The 23,975-nt window shown below is 44.0% G+C and overlaps 1 protein-coding gene across 2 annotated transcripts in view; it reads right to left on the bottom strand.

The window, feature by feature from the left end:
• Positions 1-23,975, bottom strand: part of LOC109889484 (low-density lipoprotein receptor class A domain-containing protein 3) — a 124,014-nt gene that overhangs the window by 14,627 nt on the left and 85,412 nt on the right. Inside the window, exon 4 of one of the 2 annotated variants that reach the window (XM_020480935.2) lies at positions 22,522-22,653. In XM_020480935.2, coding sequence (XP_020336524.1) covers positions 22,522-22,653 — 132 coding nt within the window. Of the gene's footprint in view, positions 1-22,521; positions 22,657-23,975 lie in introns of both variants that reach the window. The other variant, XM_020480934.2, reaches the window with a different exon arrangement.

Genomic DNA, 23,975 nt, shown 5'->3' on the forward strand with positions numbered 1-23,975 from the left:
AGAGACGAGGCCAGAAGGGCCTTCCACGCCATCAAAAGGAACATGAAGGCTGACATCTCAATTAGGATCTGGCTAAAAATATTAGGATCAGTTATAGAACCCATCGTTCTCTGTGGTTCACTCACCAACCAGGTCCACTCACCAACCAAGAATTCACAAAATGGAACAAACACCAAATTGAGACTGCATGCAGAATTCTGCAAAAAATATCCACTGGGTACAACATAAAACACCAAATAATGCAGAATTAGGATGCAAATAATCTAAATCCAGAAAATAGCAATTATATTCTAGAACCACTAAAAGTAAATGATTCTCAAACCCTCCATAATATAGTCATCACCTACAGAGAGATTAACCAAGAGAAAAGTCCCTTCAGCAAACTGGTCCTGGGGCTCTGTTCACAAACAAAAAGACAGCAACACAACTAGGCCCAACCAAATAATGAGAAAACATTTGTGACCTGTTGCCACAAGATAAGGGCAACCAGAGGAGCACAAACACCATTGTAAATTCAACGATATTTATCTGTTTATTTATTTTCCCTTTTACACATTGTTATGACACTGTACACAGCCAATAATAGAACAATTGAAACATCTATGTTCTTTAAATAATTTTGTGGGGTTAATGTTTACTGTTCATTTCTGATTGTCTATTTCCCTTTTGTTTATTGTCTATTTCACTTGTTTTGGCAATGTAAACATATGTTTCACATGCCAATAAAGCCACTTGAATTGAGGGAGAAAGCGAGAGCGAGAGAGACGCACACACCTTGTGTCACACCTAGAGATGTATAATAAACAAACAGGTCCTTTAGCTCACTCATTCATACAGCAACAAATACTCCTCTACCCCATGCCCTAGGTTATGAAAACTAGCAGAATTTAGGATATGTTCACCTTCAAATGTACGCAGCTTATATCAAATCCCATTAGATTAGCCTATAGACTCAGTCAGCACTGGGTATTTATCCAACTTAATACCTTCCTTGGGGTTCCTGTCCCAACGTTCACAGGCTTTGAACAGGGAAATCCAACTGGGTACATGTTAAATGTTAGACATATTTCAAGCTACCTTTAGAGGACTTTATATTGCTCCCCTTAGATCTAATAGAATAGAATATGCCTCACTCTAAATGATACCAGGAGAATTGTAGCTACAGGATTTTAACTCAAAGTGCTCCCCCCTCTGGCCAGGAAAGTATAACGCAGTGACCACAGCTAGTCTACCTGGGGTCCAACAAAATAAAAAAAGACATTACAGGCAAAAAGGTTTGGGTGCATAGTTGGGACACTGATCTGCAAATGGGGTTGGGGGCTGACACACAGGCACGGACCGAGCATTTCTCATTATAACTCTAGCCACATGGGAACTGGTGGTGACAGGAGTCTTTGCGAGTGTCTGAAGATCAGGTTGAAGGTGATTTAATGCTCAGCACAGGAGATCATATGTGGCAGGGGTAATGAAAATACAACGTGAGTGGGTCCTCCATATCTCCTTCAGCCATGACATGTTCTGATAAAGTTGAGCCCAGAGTGGACTGGAAGTGAGGGAAGACCGGAGGGAGGGAGGCTCACACACTGGCTCAGCCTCCAGTATTTATGCTGCAGTAGTTCATGTGTCGGGGGGCTGGGGTCAGTTTGTTATATCTGGAGTACTTCTCCTGTCCTATTCGGTGTCCTGTGTGAATCTAAGTGTGCGTTCTCTAATTCTCTCCTTCTCTCTTTCTTTCTCTTTTTTCGAATTATTTGTGGATCTGTGTAATCTGAGGGAAATATGTTTCTCTAATATGGTCATATATTTGGCAGGAGGTTAGGAAGTGCAGCTCAGTTTCCACCTAATTTTGTGGGCAGTGTGCACAAAGCCTGTCTTCTCTTGAGAGCCAGATATACCTACAGCCTTTCTTGATAGCAAGTTTATGCTATTGGTACCTTAAAAAAAGGTAGGGTGATGGCGCCGGAGGAGAAGGCTGCTGTCTTATCGGCTCGTCACCAACCGTGCTATTTTGTTTTGCGTTGTTTGTAATTTGTTTTGTACATAATGTTACTGCTACCGTCTCTTATGACCAAAAAGAGCTTCCGGACATCAGAACTGCGAATGCTCACCTCAAACAAGACGTAGACGTCTTCTTCAATGAGTCGGACCAGAGGGATATAATACAGACACCCAACCTGGCCCAGATCCCCGTTATTCGCTGGAGAAGGAAACGCAGATTTTGCGGAAAGAGATCAGGGTGCTTTGTGAGGATCAGGCGACTAGTGGCTAATCTGCTCATGCCTTCCATCCTGCTAGCTAACGTTCAATCGCTGGAAAATAAATGGGACGAACTGAAAGCACGTTTATCCTAAACTCAGCAAAAAAAGAAACGTCCTCTCACTGTCAACTTAACATGTGTAAATATTTGTATGAACATAACAAGATTCAACAATTGAGACATAAACTGAACAAGTTCCACAGACATGTGACTAACAGAAATTGAATAATGTGTCCCTGAACAAAGGGACAAAATCAAATGTAACAGTCAGTATCTGGTGTGGCCACCAGCTGCATTAAGTACTGCATTGCATCTTTGTGCAGATTTGCCAGTTCTTGCTGTGAGATGTTACCCCCCTCTTCCACCAAGGCACCTGCAAGTTGTTCCTGGACATTTCTGGGGGGAATGGCCCCAGCCCTCACCCTCCGATCCAACAGGTCCCAGAGGTGCTCATTGGGATTGAGATCCAGGCTCTTCGCTGGCCATGGCAGAACACTGACATTCCTGTCTTGCAGGAAATCACGCACAGAATGAGCAGTATGGCTGGTGGCATTGTCATTCTGCAGGAAGGGTACCACATGAGGGAGGAGGATGTCTTCCCTGTAACGCACAGCGTTGAGATTGCCTACAATGACAACAAGCTCAGTCCGATGATGCTGTGACACACTGCCCCAGACCATGACGGACCCTCCACCTCCAAATCGATCCCGCTCCAGAGTACAGGCCTCGGTGTAATGTTCATTCCTTTGACGATAAACGCGAATCCGACCATCACCCCTGGTGAGACAAAACCGCGACACGTCAGTGAAGAGCACTTTTTGCCAGTCCTGTCTGATCCAGCGATCCAGTTTGTGCCCATAGCCGACGTTGTTGCCGGTGATATCTGGTGAGGACCTGCTTACAACAGGCCTACAAGCCTCCAGCCTCTCTCAGTCTATTGCGGACAGTCTGAGCACTGATGGAGAGATTGTGCGTTCCTGGTGTAACTTGTTGTTGCCATCCTGTACTTGTCCCGCAGGTGTGATGTTTGGATGTACCGATCCTGTGCAGGCTTTGTTACATGTGGTTTGCCACTGCGAGGACGATCAACTGTCCGTCCTGTCTCACTGTAGCGCTGTCTTAGGCGTCTCACACTACGGAAATGGCAATTTATTGCCCTGGCCACATCTGCAGTCCTCATGCCTCCTTGCAGCATGCCTAAGGCACGTTAATGCAGATGAGAAGGGACCCTGGGCAACTTTCTTTTGGTGTTTTTCAGAGTCAGAAGAAAAGCACCTTCAGTGTCCTAAGTTTTCATAACTGTGACCTTAATTGCCTACCGTCCGTACGCTGTTAGTGTCTTAACGACCGTTCCAAAGGTGCATGTTCATTAATTGTTGGGAAACAGTGTTTAAACCCTTTGTGAAGAAACCCAATGAAGTTCTGTGAAGTTATTTGGATTTTAACAAATTATCTTTGAAAGACAGGGTCCTGAAAAAGGAAAATTTATTTTTTTGCTGAGTTAACCAACGGGACATTAAAAACTGTAATATCTTATGTTTCACTTAGTCGTGGCTGAACGACATACAGCTGGTGGATTATCGGCAAGACAGAACAGTAGCCTCTGGTCAGACCCCCCCCCCCCCCCCCCGCGGGGGCCTATGCATTTATGTAAACAACAGCTGGTGCACGATATCTAAGGAAGAATCTAGGTTTTGCTTGCCTGAGGTAGAGTATCTCATGATAAGCTGTGGACCACACTATCTACTTAGACAGTTTCCATATGTATTTTTCAGAGCGGTCTAAGTACCACCACAGACCGATGCTGGCACTAAAACCGCAGTCAAAGAGCTGTATACTGTCATAGGCAAACAGGAAAAACGCTCATCCAGAGGTGGCGCTCCTAGTGGCCGGAGACATGAATGCAGGAAAACTTAAACCAGATTTACTTGATTTCTAATCAGCATGTTAAATGTGCAACCAGAAAGAAAATAATTCTAGACCACCAATACCCCACACACAGAGACGCATACAAAGCTCTGCCTTGCCCTCCATTTGGCAAATCTGACAATAATTCTATCCTCCTGATTCCTGCGTACAAGCAAAAATGAAAGCAGGAAGCACCAGTGGCTATGTCTATAAAAACATTGATCAGATGATGCAGATGCTAAACTACAGGACTGTTTTGCTAGCACAGACTGGAACATGTTCCGGGATTCTTCCAATGGCATTGAGGAGAACACCACATAAGTCACTGTCTTTATCAACAAGTGCATCGAGGATGTCGTCCCCACAGTGACTGTACGTACATACCCAACCAGAAACCATAGATCACAGGCAACATTCACATTGAGCTAAAGGGTAGAGCTGCCGCTTTCAAGGAGCGGGACTGGAAGCTTATAAGAAATCCTACTATGCTCTCGAACGAAACATCAAAAAGGCAAAGTGTCAATACAGGACTAAGATTGAATCGTACTACACCGGCTCCAACTCTCATCGGATGTGGTAGGGCTTGCAAACTATTACAGACTACAAATGGAAGCACAGTCGAGAGCTGCCCACTGACACGAGCCTACCAGACAAGCTAAATAACTTCTATGCTTGCTTCAAGGCAAGTAACAATGAAACATGCATGAGAGCATCAGCTGTTCTGGATGACTGTGTGATCACGCTCTCCGCAGCCGATGTGAGTAAAACCTCTAAACAGGTCAACATTCACAAGGCCACAGGGCCAGATCGATTACCAGGACGTGTACTCCGAGCATGCGCTGACTAACTGGCAAGGGTCTTCACTGACATTTTCAACCTCTCCCTAATACCAACATGTTTCAAGCAGACCACCATAGTACCTGTGCCCAATAACACTAAGGTAACCTGCCTAAATTACTACCGACCGGTAGCACTCACGTCTGTAGCCATGCAATGCTTTGAAAGGCTGGCCATGGCTCACATCAACGCCATTATCCCAGAAACCCTAGACCCATTCCAACTTGCATACTGCACCAACAGATCCATTGCACTCCATACTGCCCTTTCACACCTGGACAAAAGGAACACCTATGTGAGAATGCTATTCATTGATTCATTGACTAAGGATCCTGGGACTAAACACCTCCCTCTGCAACTGGATCCTGGACTTCCTGACGGGCCGCCACCAGGTGGTGAGGTTAGGTAACAACACATCCGCCACACTGATCCTCAACACGGGAGCTCCACAGGGGTGCATGCTCAGTCTCCTCCTTTACTCCCTGTTCACTCATGACTGCACAGCCAGGCACGACTCCAACACCATCATTAAGTTTGCTGATGACACAACAGTGGTAGGCCTGATCACAGACAATGATGTGACAGCCTATAGGGAGGAGATCAGAGACCTGGCCGTGTGGTGCAAGGACAACAACCTCTCCCTCAACATGATCAAGACAAAGATGATTTTGGACTACAGGAAAAGGAGGACAGAGCACTCTCCCATTCTCATCGACGGGGCTGTAGTGGAGCAGGTTGAGAGCTTCAAGTTCCTTGGCGTCCACATCACCAACAAACAAACATGGTCAAAGCACATCAAGACAGTCGTGAAGAGGGCATGACAAAACCTATTCCCCCTCAAGAGACTGAAAAGATTTTGCATGGGTCCTCAGATCCTCAAAAGGTTTTACAGCTGCACCATCGAGAGCACCCTGACGGGTTGCATCACTGCCTGGTATGGCAACTGCTCGGCCTCCGACCAGATTGTAGTGCGTACAGCCCAGTACATCACCGGGGCCAAGCTTCCTGCCACCCAGGACCTCTATACTAGGCGGTGTCAGAGGAAGGCCCTAAAAAAGTCCACAACTGGCAGCTTCATTAAATAGTACCCAGCAAAACACCAGTCTCAACGTCAACAGTGAAGAGGCGACTCTGGGATGCTGGCCTTCTTCTATTTTGACTTGTGAGGCGTCTGTTTCTCAAACTAGACACTCTAATGAACGTGTCCTCTTGCTTAGTTGTGCACCGGGGCCTCCCACTCCTCTTTCTATTCTGGTTAGAGCCAGTTTGCGCCATTCTGTGAAGGGAGTAGTACACAGCGCTTTACGAGATCTTCAGTTTCTTGGCTATTTCTCACATGGAATAGTCTTCATTTCTCAGGACAAGAATAGACTGACGAGTTTCTGAAGAAAGTTATTTGTTTCTGGCAATTTTGAGCCTGTAATCAAACCCACAAATGCTGATGCTCCAGATACTCAACTAGTCTAAAGAAGGCCAGTTTTATTACTTCTTTAATCAGACAACAGTTTTCAGCTGTGCTAACATAATTGCAGAAGGGTTTTCAACTTAGATGATCTAACACAACGTGCCATTGGAACACAGGAGTGATGGTTGCTGATAATGGGCCTCTGTACACCTAAAACATCTGCAGTTTCCAGCTACGATAGTCATTTACAACATTAACACTGTCTACACTGTATTTCTGATCAATTTGATGTTATTTTAATGGACAAAAATAATAGCTTTTCTTTCAAAAGCAAGGACATTTCTAAGTGACCTCAAACTTTTGAAAGGCAGCGTATGTGCGGCTGTCATGTTGAGGTCCTTGCTGCAGGGGCGGGGGGTAGAAGGGGTATAGGTGTGATCTGGGGAGGCCTATATAGAGTGTGGCCAGGGTTTGCTTGGGGGGGGGGGGGGGGTCTCAGCTGGTTGGGGTGGGGCTGGTGATGCTGTGGTCTGGGTGTAGGTCCTCTTGGCGTGTGCCCTCTCAGTACAGGTCCTTCTGGAGGGTGTCTGGCTGGTCTGGGTGAGGTGTCCATGCTCTGAGACTCCTGTGTGAGGTGTTGGGGCAGCAGTTGAGGGTGCTGCAAGTGGGGGGCCTGAGTTATACTCTCCACTGCGCTCTTGGCTATTTTGATCAAGCATTCCTTCCTCCATCTATTCCCTCCTTTACACCCTCTCCTTCAGTATCTTTGTTTATATGTATTTCCTTACCCAGTAATTAGCCCATCTTTCTCTCTCTTTTTCGCTCTCTCTCTCTGCTAATTTGCATTGGACTGTAAATCAAGTGCGCCTGGAAATAGCAACCCCTCCCCCACGAGAGAACAACGGTCAATCAGGAAACGCAACACAGAGAAAATACTCTCGAACGCAGCTCTCCTGGCTACCCAAAGCCCAGAGTGCTGCCTGCTTACCAGGAACATTTGACACTGGAGGAGGGACAGTCAAAACGGAACCAATTAAGATCAATGCTTGCACAATGAATTATGTATGGGTGTATGTGAGAGAGCTGCAGAGCTAGATAAAAGCAAGGGGCCTGCCAGTGGGGGGCCTGAGTTATACTCTCCACTGCACTCTTTGGCTATCTTGATCAAGCATTCCTTCCTCCATCTATTCCCTCCTTTACTCCCTCTCCTTCAGTATCTTCATATTTATGCCTTTCCTTACCCAGTAATTAGTCTCCCTCCCTCCACTGTGTAGCCTGCGCACGCATGCACACACACAGCTGCTCCACATATAAACACACATACATTTGATCACATACAGACACTCAATCACACACACAGCTGCATTGTTTTCGTTCTTAGTGATGGCTCTGTTGTTCGATATGATAATACGCCACAATAGTCCCTGCACGCAGCTTTTTTGGGGGGGTGAGCGCCAAGGAAGGCATACAGTATATCGACATTTTTAGTCCCTCTTCAAACATCCAATATCGACGGATGTTTCTAGTGACCAGGCTGACAGCACAGCCACACTACAACACCGCCACACCACTATACAAAGGAGCTCAGGAGAGAGAGGCCAAAGGTGACACATACACAGAGAACACACTCTCTCTTTCTGACTTTCTCTCTCCACGCCTCTGGCGTGTAGGAGTCCAAAGAATCCTACCCCACAGAGACACTAGAGAAGGAAAAGAGAGAGAGAGTGAGAGAGAACATAGAGAGAGGGGAGGATAAAAATAAAAACCACCACAGGAGCAGAGCGGAATTACCATTTCAAGCATCGTATACAAGTTTTCCCTGTGAACACAGACTGCTAGAGGAGAGGAGAAGAGCAGAGGGGGGAGGAGGGTGGAGAGTGAATCAGGATGCATACAGGCCCCCACTGGCAAACAGGGATCAGAACAGAAGAGTTGTATGTGTTGGGGGGAGACACATTTCTGTTGTTTGCTGTAACTATGGACAGTAAAGTTGTATTGTATTGTGTGTGCGTTTGTCATCACCTATCAAAACACCTGACCTGTTTATACTGTGTGTATACCACACATGATATAGTCTAGTAATGTACAGAGACACACATGGGTGCCCTCCTAATGCGTTTTAACCTTGTCCACAGAAAGAGAGGGGGAGAGAGAGAGAGAGCGGAGAAGGAGAGAGCGAGTCCAGTTGAGCTCAGTAATTACTATTAATGAAAGCAGCGTTGCATGCAGGGACTAATCCTGCTCTCCTATTCACTCTCTGGGCCTCAGGGACACAGCCCAAAATCTCATATCCTCCGCTTTCCCACCTCTCTCCCTCTTTTTAACCCTTTCTCCCTTTCCCCCTCCTCTTTCCCCTAAATCTCATTGTGTCCCTCTATCTCCTCATCCAGGCTCTCCACCCCTCCGAACTCCCTCCCATGCCAGTTCCTTTCCTTGATCACTTTACTCTTATTTTTGCTCTTTACAACATACTTTAAAAAATTCTTACCCATCTCTCTTCCTCATCTTCATTTGTCATCCCCTATCAACTCTAGCAGTCTCTCCTAATTCTTCCTCATCTTTCTTCAACTTCCCTGTCTGTCTCCCACCTTTTCTTCCTCATTCGCACTGACTCTTACTCAATTTCAATAAAATGTATTGGCATGGGAAACATCGGTTAATATTGCCAAAGCAAGTGAACAAGATAATAAACAAAAGTGTGTTGGGGTTTGTTCTTCTTGTTCTTCACTGGTGGCCCTTTCTTGTGGCTACAGGTCACAAATCTTTCTGCTGTGATGGCACACTGTGATATTTCACCCTATAGATATTGGAGTTTATCAAAATTGCATTTGTTTTCAAATTATTTGTGGGTCTGTGTAATCAGAGGGAAATATGTCTCTCTAATAAGGTCATATATTTGGCAGGTTAGGAAGTGCAGCTCAGTTTCCACCTAATTTTGTGGGCAGTGTGCACATACAGTGTCTTCTCTTGAGAGCCAGATCTGCTCAATTGCACGGCTATGCTCACTGAGTCTGTACATAGTCAAAGCTTTCCTTAAACCAAACTTCTCTCTCTCGCTCTCTCTCTCTCTCCCCATCTATCTATTGCTCTCTACACAATGAATCCGGAGGGTTATATTTTGTACATCTCCATCAACTCCCTATTCTTTCTCTCCCCTCCCAGCTCTCTCTCCGGCTCTCTGCCGCTCCCTTGCTTTCATCTCCCTCACATTCCACTCTTTTTCATCCCATATTCTATCTCATTCTCCCCCACCCTCCTCCTCTCGCATTTCTATCTCTCTACCGTTCTCTGACACACAATCACTCTTCCTGCTCTCCTGGGCACGCTTTGGTCTCGCTCTACTCAAGCCTTTTTCCTCCTGCATTTCCCTGACGGATACACACACTTACACCTCCACCATCCTGGAGACGTACGCGCGCACGCACACACACACAGCTCCCTGATGGATATGAACACTTACACCTCCACATACTCCCTGAACGATTCAGACACTTAGCTCCATACCCACACACTCCTCCCTGTCTGCACACCTACACCATATACTCATAGTAGTGTGTTGTCAGGACACAACATCTATTAGTATTAGCCTATTAACAGTAATCCAACTCTGCCAGTCATAGTGCCAATGGCACAATACAAACACATTGACGAGAGAGAGAGAGACAAACATAAATACATAAACATGACCTTGTAGTGGTGGGCCCAGCCTCTGAAGTGACTGTACACACTGTATGCAAGGATTTCCTTTGTGTTGTCTTAGGAATGCTGCATTATCTCACCAACTCCCTCTTGTCACATCTCTGTGAACCAAGTGATGCTTTTGCTTTTACATCTTGTAGGTCTGATATCTGATTGGATGTTCACTTTTAGAGTATTCTATTGGTCAACGACTCAGATTTTGAATCCAAACATGGTCAAATGTTATAAAAGGGGCTTACATTCATTGTCTCTTTCTCTCTTTGTTCCTGCCCTGCTGTGGTGAGATATACTCTGTCTCTTTCCCTCTCTCTCTCATGAGCTATGGGCCATTTTTTAAATTTAACTAGGCAATTCAGTTAAGAACACATTCTTATTTGCAATGACGGCCTAGGAACAGTGCATTAACTGCCTTGTTCAGGGGCAGAATGACAGATTTTTCACCTTGTCTGCTTGAATCATCGGTTACTGGCCCAACACTCTAACCAATAGGCTACCAAGCCATGGTTTCTTTGTATCACTCTCTCCCTCTCTGATCATGCATATACTGTAATTATTGTTAATGCTTTGTAACTTAAACTTGTGCTTTGATTGTGAATTTATTGAATTTTACAATGTGCCTTTCATAGACAACTCTCAGACCTTTCTTGGTAGTTTATTCCTGTAACTGAACAATAGTCCTGCTTGCATGATGTTGAATCATCTTTATGGAATGAGAAACATTGTAATAGACTGTCATATTAATTGCAAAGTCTTATCACAGGTCGCATGTGTGGTACGCTATATATAATATGACAATATTTACCCCAATACAACCCAATGCATCATGCTTATTAACTCATATTCATTAACATTGATGGATTCACTCACTCCTCTCCATGGTGTCCCTAAAAACAATAGCAGCTACTGTATGTTGGCACTGCCATGTTGACCTGAGCCTTGCTGTTGAAAAACCTCTACAGTGTCTGACTTTCGGCTGTTGCCAATGCAGCTCCCCCTACTTCACACACCGACTTTCGTCTACAGTCGGCTACCTGAGTCTTATTGCCCAAACACAACCCGTATTTTATGTCAGATGGCGTCAATCCTAGGCAAAGCATGTCTCTCGACCGATCTGCCTTGTAAGGTCGTGGAACTCACATTCAAATAAAAAATATTCCAGAACGAAAACATAGTTCCTATTTTTTTTTTTATATATCACTGCGCTCTCGTATGACTCTCCATGAAATAGACAGAATAACTAAATTATTAAAAACGTTATTACAGTGATTTTGCAATTGTGAGAAAATAAAAAACTATGCGGTGGCTAGCTTCTGCACAAATTCTGTGCAAGGACGTCGGTCACCAACGTGACTTGATCAGCTGCTTAGCTAACGTTTGCAGCTAGTTTACTGACATGTGTAACGTTAGTTATCTAGCTAGCTCTACCTTCAACAGTTAATGACATAAAAAGCTTGGTTAGCCTGTTTCAAATATCCTGAAGTTGTAGACACGCAGCTCCAAAATTAGGAGGGACAGAAATCAGTCTGTAAATCAGCATGTTTCTCCACTAACGCTAACATGCATCTTTGTATTGTTGGGTCAACTGAGTACAGCAGCTGACTCAGGAGGCTACTCCAATGACTCGCGGCAGAACAGCTGCTTCATGAAAACTCTTATTAAGGTTAGCATTAGCACTACTACAGTAGCTTACCAGCTAGCGTTTGTTGGAAGCATTCTACATTGTGTGTGCTGCACTAAGTAGGTAGCTGGTTGGTTAGCATCATATCAGTGACTGGCTCAGCTAGCAAGCTATGTAATGTTGGCTTTGGTTCCCATTGTCTAACGTCAGAAATACTGCTCCATGAAACACAAAAATCCTTAGCTAGATATAAAACGGTGGGACTAAGACGTCCTCAACAGACAAAAAGTACACATTATTGCCAGATGTATTGTTCTACAGTAGCTTAGATTAATTTAGACTGTTTTGAGGCAAGAAATGGGGTTCAGCGGGGTATGTCACCGATGTAATATTTTTAGCCAAGCTACTTTGGTTCTATCCCATTACCATTTGTGAAATTCGAGACAGAACAGTGCAGATGGAATCAACGCGCTATCTGGCGTAAGACAATGACAGACACTGGCATTACCTCCCAGTGATTAAAAGTTTTTCAGCCTGTTTGACTTGTGATAGCCTATTCTATATGACCTTCTGAAGCTATTCTGCTGCTTATGGATGAGCACATTAGGCATGTCACCCAGGTAAAGTAATGATATGTTAAAAATAGTGCTGCTGGTGAAATGGCCTTCTGGGCACACCTCTTAGAGTAGGTCTATTTTTAACACATTCATCATCAACCCTGCTGCCCAGGAGAATGAAGTCATGTGGATCACACCTCTTCACTCTCATCCATTAATTATTCTTAATGAAACATTTTATTAAAATGGCAGAACGTTTTTTTGCATACCTCCTAGGCTAAAGCGGTCTGAACTACTAACGAGCTTCCTTACTATGCAGAAGTGTTTCAACATTATAACAACGGGGGCAAGGTCTAATTATTCCATGCGTCTTGAGTTACTTGATAACACGTTCTCTTCGGCAATTACGTTCTGGCCAAGAGGTTGAGATGGTTATGTAAAGGACAGGCTGAGGGGAGAGGAGGCACAGTGGAGTGGTTCCTGAGCCCTATTCAAACACACAGATAATGGGTATGGAAGAGCAGGCTCTGCTCGTGCACACACACACACACACCGACACACACTAGAGAGGAGGCTATTAGTAACAGTAAAGCTTATGCCCCGACTGGAATTCCTCTTCATGTCCGTGGGTGGAGGTTGTACCAGTTGACCACCATCGTCATGGTGACTGAATGAGGTTGGATGTAGCAGAGAAAGGTTGTTCATTTTGGGGAGCTCAGACAGAGTGGAATGGCTGGCCATCGTTTAAGGACATGGGGATTCATACAGACACAAGTCCAGGGGGAGGGTTCCCTCTGGTCATGGCCAAGACAGTTAGGCCTTTACACTGACGCTCAGCCATGGTATAGGTTAGAGCAGGGTTATTCAGCATAGGTGTCTGCAGCCCCCACCCCCCAATGTTTTTATGAATATAGCTAGCAACAACATAAACAAAATAAACACATTTTTATGACATACTGTACCTACAGTAGAAAAGAGGAGAATATACTATTTGTAATAATGTCAACTTTATTTTTTAACTCCTAATATTGAGCAACTTACACTCACTGGAGTAGCTAACGTAGCTGCTGGTAAGGTTTCTTGACTTGGACATTTTTGCCAACACATGGTTAACCTTTATTAAATTAGCTAAACAGCTGCTCTTAGCTGTTTTGAGTTACCTTTTTAGCTAATGGGCTATGTTAGAGTTTACACTTCCTCTTCCAATTATAATGTGGGGAGGTCAAAATAATGAAACTATCTACCAAATCTATTCAAAATGTGTTTTTTTTTGCTAACATATGATGGGGGTCCCTGGGTCGCCGGTTTGCCTGGGAGAGGCTCCCTGGGCAATAAAATAATGAAGACCCCTAGGTCTAATGGAGGATCAGGGTGGGGAGGGGGGAGAGGAGAACAACAAAAGAGGGAAGAGAAACGTGGGTACACACACTGAAAGTTGAACTAGTTGAACTCCCTGGGCAGTAGCGTGTCCAACCTCTTCTATTCTGCTCTGTCCACTGAGTGTTGACTCTGATAAACTAGCACTATTATATTCCACTCCCCTCCACCATTTTACGCTTACTCCCACGGTATTCTCCCTCTGTCCTCGCCTCCTGTGGTAATGACGGCACAAGACAGACCCACACCTTACACACAGATGCCCGCATGCACACACACACGCAGCACACACACACACACGAAGCACACACACGCACACACACACACCTCCACCATCCTGAAGATGTACGTACGAGCACACACACACACATACACCATCCTGGAGACGTATGTATGCGCGCACACACACACACACAAAACTCCCTTGGATTAACTTGTCATTTTAATCTATAGTGCCTATTCTCTGGCCCAAATTCCATCATAAATCAATGAGGGATATGGAGGCTGATAAGCCATTAAAAGTAAAGGGATACCAAAAGCGATGAACACAGCCCATGAATCTGTAATCACACTGACATTCTGGATTCAGTTTATATATCAGCGTGATGGCAGGTCCTAATGTGTGCTTTACTGTGGACTCTAATGGTGAGGTGGAAATGAGTGTTATATATCGTCAGTGTACACACAAATCTGTATAAATGACGCCTGTTTATGAGCTGGTGTAGACGGCTGGCCCTGGGATCCAGGTTTCTCATAGATAATGGTTATGCAAAGCAGAAGATGCAGCTGTGAATCTCCTCTCACACAGAGGAAGGCGATATTAAATATATAGATGTAGACTAAACTCTGTAGACGTGGTGCTTCTCTGGAGTTCAAAAGAGGCTCTCGGAAGTTTTACTAAGAGGAAGGAGAGAAAAATTCTGTGTCCAAAACTTCTGAACTCAAGGATTCAGAAGCCAGCTTCAATGGGTTCTTAGACAGACAGTATGTAGTGGCAGATATAGGGGAGAGGTAAAAAAAGAAAAAAAAGGGGGAGGGCACAACTCTGTTTGCACAGTTGTTTACATGGGGGGGGGGGTGAACGAGTGGATTACTCAAATCGATGGCGCCAAATAAACTGACCTTTTGGGATATAAAGAAGGATTTTATCAAACAAAACGATCATGCATGTTGTAGCTGGGACCCTTTGGATTGCAAATCAGAGGAAGATTTTCATAAAGTAAGTGAATATTTAGTCGCTATTTGTGATTTTCTGAAGCCTGTGCTGGTTGAAAAATATTTACTTATATAACCAATAATAAGACACTTGTATGTACCTAGATGTTTAATATCCATCATTTTTATGATTATTTATTTGAATTGCGCGTCCTCCAATTTCACCGGACGTTTTCGACAGGTGTCCCGCCTATCCCAGAGAGGTTAACGGAAAAGTATGAAGGAATTGACAAGGAAAGTATGAAGGGGAAAGCTATGCTATAGTATGAAGATGAAAATGACAATCATTCAAATAGAAACATGCAACATGTCCATAGCCTATTTATTAGCAACACTGATTGTCAAGGGAGAGAGAATTGGAAAGATTTTTCAAATACTGTGAGGAACTATTATAATTTGAAAGGATGTAAAAAAATATATTTAAAAAACAGACCTTTGTTGATATGCTGTGTGAGGTGAAGAAACATTACTAAGAAGCCCAGCTCGGCAGGTACTTCTACGCTTGAATCGGCGTGCACGCTCCGTCAACATGAGCAGGACAAAGAAAGCAGACACATGCTCGTTGTTCACATGGAGTGCATAAATGATGGTTATGAAATAAACCAAAACTTGTTTCTCATAAGTGTAGCAGGTTGTAAATGTTTCCACTCAGAGAATGAGAACAGTAAATTACTGTAATTAATACATGCATTAACAGAAATGAATGTAACCAAATGAGAGAGATTAACGGTAAATTGCCTGTTTTACAAGCAGTAGATTACCACATGAGCAATGTTCCCTCTAAGCTGTGCACGTGCGTGGGTGAGCAGTAGCACTGAGACTGCTGCGCAGCTCCCTGAGCTCCCTGGACTGGTGTGCAGAATGCAGAAGAAATATCAGCCCACAAAGAGAAGCACGAGATTGAAATTCACTCAACTTTCTAGAGTTTTCCCTGTTAGTTAACACTATCAACGTTTCCCTTTACTGTGGCAATTGTGTTCGAGTCAACGCAATATTAGCCACTTTCAATGCAACATACTGGAACAAAACAAACTATGCAAGAGATTTTGTTATAGGCAGAACACATAGGAGTAAGATTCTATTGCGCATAACTCAACGGCACAGCCAATCAGAGCTGCAGGAGGCCTACCTGCAAATGGACCATTGCCATATATGAATCTGCGCTATTTACCTCACATCAACACCATTATCCCAGAAACCCTACATCCACTCCAATTTGCATACTGCCCAAACAGATCCACAGATGATGCAATCTCTATTGCACTCCACACTGCCCTTTCCCAACTGGACAAAAGGAACAACTATGTGAAAATGCTATTCATTGACTACAGCTCAACGTTCAACACCATAGTACCCTCAAAGCTCAGCACTAAGCTAAGCACTACTAAACACCTCCCTCTGCAACTGGTACCTGGACTTCCTGACGGGCCGCCCCCAGGTGGTGAGGGTAGGTAGCAACACATCTGCCACGCTGATCCTCAACACTGGAGCTCCTCAGGGGTGCGTGCTCAGTCCCCTCCTGTACTCCCTGTTCACCCACAACTGCATGGCCAGGCACGACTCCAACACCATCATTAAGTTTGCTGACGACACAACAGTGGTCACCGACAACGACGAGACAGCCTATAGGGAGGAGGTCAGAGACCTGACCGGGTGGTGCCAGAATAACAACCTATCCATCAACGTAACCAAGACTAAGGAGATGATTGTGGACTACAGGAAAAGGAGCACCGAGCACGTCCCCATTCTCATCGACGGGGCTGTAGTGGAGCAGGTTGAGAGCTTCAAATTCCTTTGTGTCCACATCAAGAACAAACTAGAATGGTCCAAACGCACCAAGACAGTCGTGAAGAGGGCATGACAAAGTCTATTCCCCCTCAGGAAACTAAAAGGATTTGTCATGGGTCCTGAGATCCTCAAAAGGTTCTACAGCTGCAACATTGAGAGCATGGTTGCATCACTGCCTGGTACGGCAATTGCTTGGCCTCCGACCGCAAGGCACTTCAGAGGGTAGTGCGTACGGCCCAGTACATCACTGGGGCAAAGCTGCCTGCCATCCAGGACCTCCACACCAGGTGGTGTCAGAAGAAGGCCCTGAAAATTGTCAAAGACCCCAGCCACCCAGTCATAGACTGTTCTCTCTACTACCACATGGCAAACGGTACCGGAGTGCCAAGTCTAGGACAAAAAGGCTTCTCAACAGTTTTTACTCCCAAGACATAAGATTCCTGAACAGGTAACCAAATGGTTACCCAAACTAATTGTATTGTGTGCCCCCCCAACCCCTCTTTTACGCTGCTGCTACTCTCTGTTTATCATATTTGCAGAGCCACTTTAACAATACATTCATGTACATACTACCTCAATTGGCCCGACCAACCAGTGCTCCCGCACATTGGCTAACCGGGCTATCTGCATTGTGTCCCACCACCCGCCAACCCCTCTTTTATGCTACTGCTACTCTCTGTTCATCATATATGCATAGTCACTTTAACCATACCCACATGTGCATACTACCTCACTAAGCCTGACTAACCGGTGTCTGTATATAGCCTTGCTACTGTTATTTTCACATTTCTTTTTACTGTTGTTTTATTTCTTTACTTACCTACACACACACCATTTCTTTTCTCTCCGCACTATTGGTTAGAGCCTGTAAGTAAGCATTTCACTGTAAGGTCTACACCTGTTGTATTCGGGGAACGTGACAAATACACTTGGATTTGAACTGGACTGTGTTTACAGCTGTGGTCTTGAGTAGATGTGTTTGTTTTGAGATCAAAGCAAGAGCTGCATGTAGCCACATGTGCAAATTTTGTTCATATCCTTTGCCAGTTAGTGAGTTATTAGCACAGTTATATATAATTTGTAGTCAGCAATAGAGGAGTGATTGCTTCCTACAAGAGCACAAAACGTGTATATTTCTAGACTTCTTTGAAAAGCAAAGCTTTTTTTTTTGTCTTAAAGGGGCAGTGTTCTATTTTGAGACAGCCAAGTAGCCAATATGCAGAGGGTAGCAGAATGTGTCTGATTCTCTGTAATAATGATATGGAAATAATAATACATTTGATTTAGTAAAGTGGTTTCTTGCATCAAACAATGCAACAACATTTTCAGTCACATCCTTGTCTGAAGGACAAGAGGATAAAGAGGTTAATGTCTAAAGTCTCATGGAATGTAGGCCTACATTGAACATCACACATTGGCTGCTACTGAAGGCTGATTAATAAAACAGCAATTTCCATGTTAAAATGTTATGGGATGCATTTTCTCCATTGTTTTTGATGGTAGGTCACTCTGGTAGGCCTACATTATGATCTCATAGTCACAGTAGACTACTTGGCCAATGTCTGAAACTGTAACTTAAAGTGGGCACAGCCTCAGTGTTCACAGTAAACGTACACTGGAAGTTGCACAGAATTTTCGCAACATTCAGGACTGGGCATGATCAGCGTTGATTAGTCTATAAATTCAAATATGCCATATCAAATTATACCATGCCAGGTTGGAGAGGACTTGCCCATTGTCCATTTGACACAACGCTAGCGCATTATAGGCCACAAAGCCAGAACAGCCTTGTCGGAAGATGTTTGAACCTTTTTGAAAAGAAGAAAGATTTATACTAGCAAGCAATTAAAATGTGAATTGTATAAAAGTCCACAAATCAAACCATATTTTACTGAAGTACCATAGCCTATAGCACCTATCATCAGTTGGAAAGAGGAGGAGATATAGAAAGTTGAATGGACAGTTGGCAAAATCATTGCTTATAATCATTAGCAGACACTCCGGCTTATTAGGTCCAGTTTACCTCCATGAAAATGAAGCGAACAGTAAAGTATTGAGCTCTTAAAATGAACGTAGGTTTATTTAAATGGTTTTGATGGTTATTTTATTTACATGATGGTCTTCATCCATAACCCTCAGTGACATGGTTATTCAATTACCGTCACAGCCCGAATGTCAGCATCTTTCCCTGCTCCCTCTGGGTCTCTTCTTACATTTAATTGGCTATCTGACAGTCCTCTATGGACCTGTAGGCCACTGATTACACTGATGGGGTCGGTGGCAGGGACAGTAATTTGACCAAATACATGTTGTGACAGTTGTATGGTTACTGAAGCAGCAACGGACATATTTATGACGAGAGGGTTTCAGTTCAGCATGACACTGGACTGCAGGCCTTGAATATATCATGGTGTATTGGTGTGTGTGTGTGTGTACTCTACAGCATCTTTGCATTTGTGAAATGTGTGTGTGTTGCATATGATAGTGTTTGTAGTTGCCACATATTTAGCATTGAAGGACTTCAGTTTAATGGTCACCAGGCCTCCAAACAATCAGGATGTACAGTGTGACTATCTGTGAGGGGGAGTGGTAAACATAGCAAGTCACTATGGTTCGATCCCTTAAAGTAATGCTGCAGGATAACCTTGATGAGGAAAGTTGGTTATAAATAGGCTTTGTTGTGATGCGAAGGGATATGAATGTAAATGACATGCAAATGTGTCCAACAAACATTGCATCTGTATTCAAATGTGCCTTAGATACTGAAATGTGAGTAAGGTTTGGGACTGGGGACATGAAACAGAGCTTTGGTTGAAGGAGGATGCGAAAAAGAGCAATAATGGAGAAGTTTTCCAGAGCCTTTGTCAGCTCTACTCTACATGAAGACACTAGCATAATCCACACTGCATTTCTGAATTCCTGCATATTGTTTGGAATGTAAATATTTAATGATAAACTCTATTTCAAAATGGTTATGTTAAATGTTTTCTAAAAAGTGGAAATATAGATAACTTTAAAAATGATCTATGTTTTCTACAGTCTACTGAAGAGGGAGGTGCTGATTATTCAAACACGCACGCACACACAGACAGACGGGTGTGCGCATACAGGGAGCGTGCCAAAACAAAAGCCTTTGATGCCGGCGATCAGACAAAGCATGTAATGTCTTCAGAAATCCACAAAGCCAGTTGAAAGCTTACACAACCATCAAATCCTCCTTTACCTTATTTCTCTTTGTTTTGTTTCTCTCTCCATCTATTTCTCAGAACTTCAGCAGGGATGGTCATCAGATGTGAGAATGAATCACTCCAACATCACCATATGCATAATACACTGTGCCATTAGTCTACTGAGACAATTCAATGGCTGTACTTTGAAAGAATGTCCTTTCTTAGCAGATTTGAAAAAACGTTCACCCATTCTGTGAATTCATGTTATTACTTAGAAAATAAACTCTCCAACTTTCCAACTCAAAGAGAATACTTCATCCACAGTCTGTCATTAAGCAGCCCTCTGCATGTCTTTCACTATTTCACATTCACAAACTTCCTGATATTAAACTGCTGACGGTCAGGGAGTCATACTGAATGTATTATTGCTTTAGTGTGTGTGTATGTTTGGTGCTTGGGTATGTAGAGTGTTTCTCTGGACCCCAGTATTCAAGTGAGTGTGTGTGTGTGGGGGGGGGGGGGGGGGGGGGGGGGTCCTGTTCCTAACCCCCTCCAACACTGTGCACCCAAACACAGATTTGAGAGGAAAGGGAAATCTCTTTCTCTCAGACTACTGCCCACCTCTCTAAATGTCCTTCTCAGTCACTTCTATCTATTCAATTCCCCTCCTCTGGCTTCTATTTCACTATTCCTCTGTCTTTGATCTATATCAGCTCCACCATCTCTCATTCTCACTATCCCTCTCCTATCTACCTCTCTTCCAACCTTTCATGTATTTTATTCCTACCTTTTCTATTGCTCTCTATTTTTCTCGTATTCTCTCTCTGTACACTCCCTATATTACACCCCCTATCCTTCCCTCTACATATCTCTCATATCCCTCTCTTAGCAGTTATTGGATCAGTGCATTTATAGATGCTTGTATATTGCTATATTACATTGTTTGCCACTTCCCCCCTTCCAAAACCAATTATGCAATAAATAAATAGATAAACAACATAGCGGCCATCCTTCATGGCTGCCTAACAGTGCCAAATGACCTAAATCAGATTGTAGGAATGAAACAATAAAAATATAAATGCTGAGAGTGGGCTAGATTTAATTATCAGACACCTTAGAGGCAGGTAACCTAAACAGCATTTGACTACAGGAGATGTCCGACCTAGCAGATACACAATCCAGGGAGGCGGCTAGGAGGACACCAGAGAGTAAGATAGGAGGAGAGGAGGTCAGGCTGAGGAGGAGAAGAAGATTGTAGTGGGGGTAAGGGTGGGATTAGAGGAGGAAGAGGAGAAGGAGGGAAGGAAAATGACATGTGGGGGAGGAAGAAAGGAGTAGAGGCAGAGAAAAAGAAAAGGAGCATGATGAGGAGAAGTGAAGAAGAGGGGAGTGGAAGAGAAGAAGAGGGGAGTGGAAGAGAAGAAGAGGGGAGTGGAAGAGAAGAAGAGGGGAGTGGAAGAGAAGAAGAGGGGAGTGGAAGAGAAGAAGAGGGGAGTGGAAGAGAAGAAGAGGGGAGTGTGGGGGAAGAGGGGAGTGGAAGAGAAGAAGAGGGGAGTGTGGGGGAAGAGGGGAGTGGAAGAGAAGAAGAGGGGAGTGTGGGGGAAGAGGGGAGTGGAAGAGAAGAAGAGGGGAGTGGAAGAGAAGAAGAGGGGAGTGTGGGGGAAGAGGAGAGGTGAAGGAGAAGAAGAGGGGAGTGGAAGAGAAGAAGAGGGGAGTGTGGGGGAAGAGTAGGGGAGTGTGGGGGAAGAGGAGAGGTGAAGGAGAAGAAGAGGGGAGTGGAAGAGAAGAACAGGGGAGTGGAAGAGAAGAAGAGGGGAGTGTGGGGGAAGAGGAGAGGTGAAGGAGAAGAAGAGGGGAGTGGAAGAGAAGAAGAGGGGAGTGTGGGGGAAGAGGAGGGGAGTGTGGGGGAAGAGTAGGGGAGTGTGGGGGAAGAGGAGAGGTAGAGATGCAGAGAACAAAAATAAGCAGTGAGTGTGGGGAGTAGGACTGGAGGAGAATATATATATATAGAAGAAGTGGGATGTGGGGGGGAAGAGGACAGTAGAAGAGGTGAAGGAGAAGAAGAGGTGTGTGTGGAGAGGAAGACAGGATTGTAGGCTGAGCTCAGGTGTCTTAAAGCAGATATTATTGCCTTATCTGTCACCTGCAGCAGCTCAGCTATTATTTTAGAGAGAGAGAGGAACTGCTAGGGGAGGGAACATAGATGGTGTGTGTGTGTATACCTTTGGGTGTGTGTGTTATGTAGATTAAATTCCCCCTTCTCCTCCTCAGCACAGAGGGAAAATAAACACGGTAAACCCTGAGCTTCTCTGCTGTAATCTGTTCTGAAGGCCACGGGGGTCTGGGAGATGTGTATGGAGGTACATGTCAACTGTCTCTGCAGGAACAACAAGCTAGAGTCTTGCTTCTGACTGCAAAAGTTGGCTTGGAGTGTAAGAGGAAGTTTTGAATCCTGGCGAACACTGTTAAGGATAATAATGGTGCCCTGTGACTGTGATCCCATTAGCTTGTAGCCGTGATAGTGTGTAGTTTGCGCATAGTTAGCATGCAGCTGCATACCTGCAGTGGTCAAGCAATGCTGCTATGTTTCAAGCAGTTGGCATGTAACTGTCGAATGGCTGCCTTTCTACAGTGGTCATTAGCATGTAGCCGTGTTTTAGCGTTTAGTTATGTAGCATATAACTCCTTACCTGCGGTGGTGAGGCAGTGTTCCTCGTCGCTGTTGTCCTGACAGTTGTCTTGTCCATTACACAGGAAGCTGCGGTCCACACAGCGCCCGTTACGACACTTGAAGCGGGCCTCCAAGCACACCAGCGGGTTACCTGCTGTGAGAGTACAACAACATGACTCAGAGGTTAGAGGTCAGGGGTTAGAGATTAGGTATGTGATAAACATACTGTAGGCATTGTTTTGATTTGTTTTTATAACCACTAGCTCCTTAACACTAGAAGTGCAGAGACCAAACTGCGCACAGCTCACCTGGCAGTTGCACACGGAACAGAACCTACGACATCTGAAAGCGACATGTTTATGGGAAGAGTTGCAAGCAAGAAAAAGTGACAAAGATTTGTGTCGACTATAGGACAAGGGATAACAGCTAAAAGAGATCGAACTGATGCCATTGCAAGAAGACAGATGCTTTACTGTAAGCACGAGTGAGGCCAAAAATAATATATCCAATAAATGACAATAATGGACTATTTTTGCTTTCGTGCTGATTTGACTATTTATCAACCCCACTTTGAACTGATACTGATGTTTAGGATAATGATCATTTATTAATTTGACTGTGTGTCTTGCTGACCGTGCATCTTAGTGGCTTGGGTATTTGCATTTGTTGTGTCGTTATAAAATCAAGTTGTTACCGTGTTCCAACGCACATACTTTTATTTTAACATAGTTGTACAAAGGCAAAACCATGAATAAAATTTCACTTGAAATTCTGTGTTTTTAGTGTTTTTTCATTTTTACACATAGCCTACAGTAACAAAGTAATAAAAATGCTACTATGTAAAAATACATATTTTTCCGTATTCTAATGTTACCTAAGACCTTCATAAACACAACCAAAGGATTATTTTCCCGATAGTATTACATTTATTTATTAGACTGTTAGAATGTTGATATCCCAAAAGACACGTCATTGGCTCAAAGTGGGGTCCCTCGAGGCCTGGCACTTTAAGTGTTAAACTAAAGAGCAGAAGCTGTCCAACAAAAAAAAGAGAAACCTCGAACCTAAATCCAAAACATATACTGTAACACAGTCCAATTTAACAGAAACATTGGGATTTTAGACTATCCAAAATTATCAGAAATTTGAAGAGGGGAGTAATGAAAAAATGTAACACATCACACGGAATCGAGAAATACGGTAAAACCATTTGATCAGGGTTTTTGATTAGATACAAACAAATCTAACTCCAACTAGCATCAGAGATATCAGAAAAGTTCTGATTCCTCTTTGCACTCTGTGCTGCTTGGCCTTTGTTCCAAGCCTGGGCAGAATTAGGCGGAATTATCTTGTGAGACGATTCCGACAATTACCCAATGGAGATGATGTGGTCGGCTCTGAGAGTGTGCCGCTCCCAGCCCAGAGCACACGGAGGGAGAACAGCTCCATTGAAATAGCTAGATTAGATGTGTA

The sequence above is a fragment of the Oncorhynchus kisutch genome, linkage group LG4 (genome assembly GCF_002021735.2).
Source record: "Oncorhynchus kisutch isolate 150728-3 linkage group LG4, Okis_V2, whole genome shotgun sequence".
Lineage (NCBI taxonomy): Eukaryota > Metazoa > Chordata > Actinopteri > Salmoniformes > Salmonidae > Oncorhynchus > Oncorhynchus kisutch.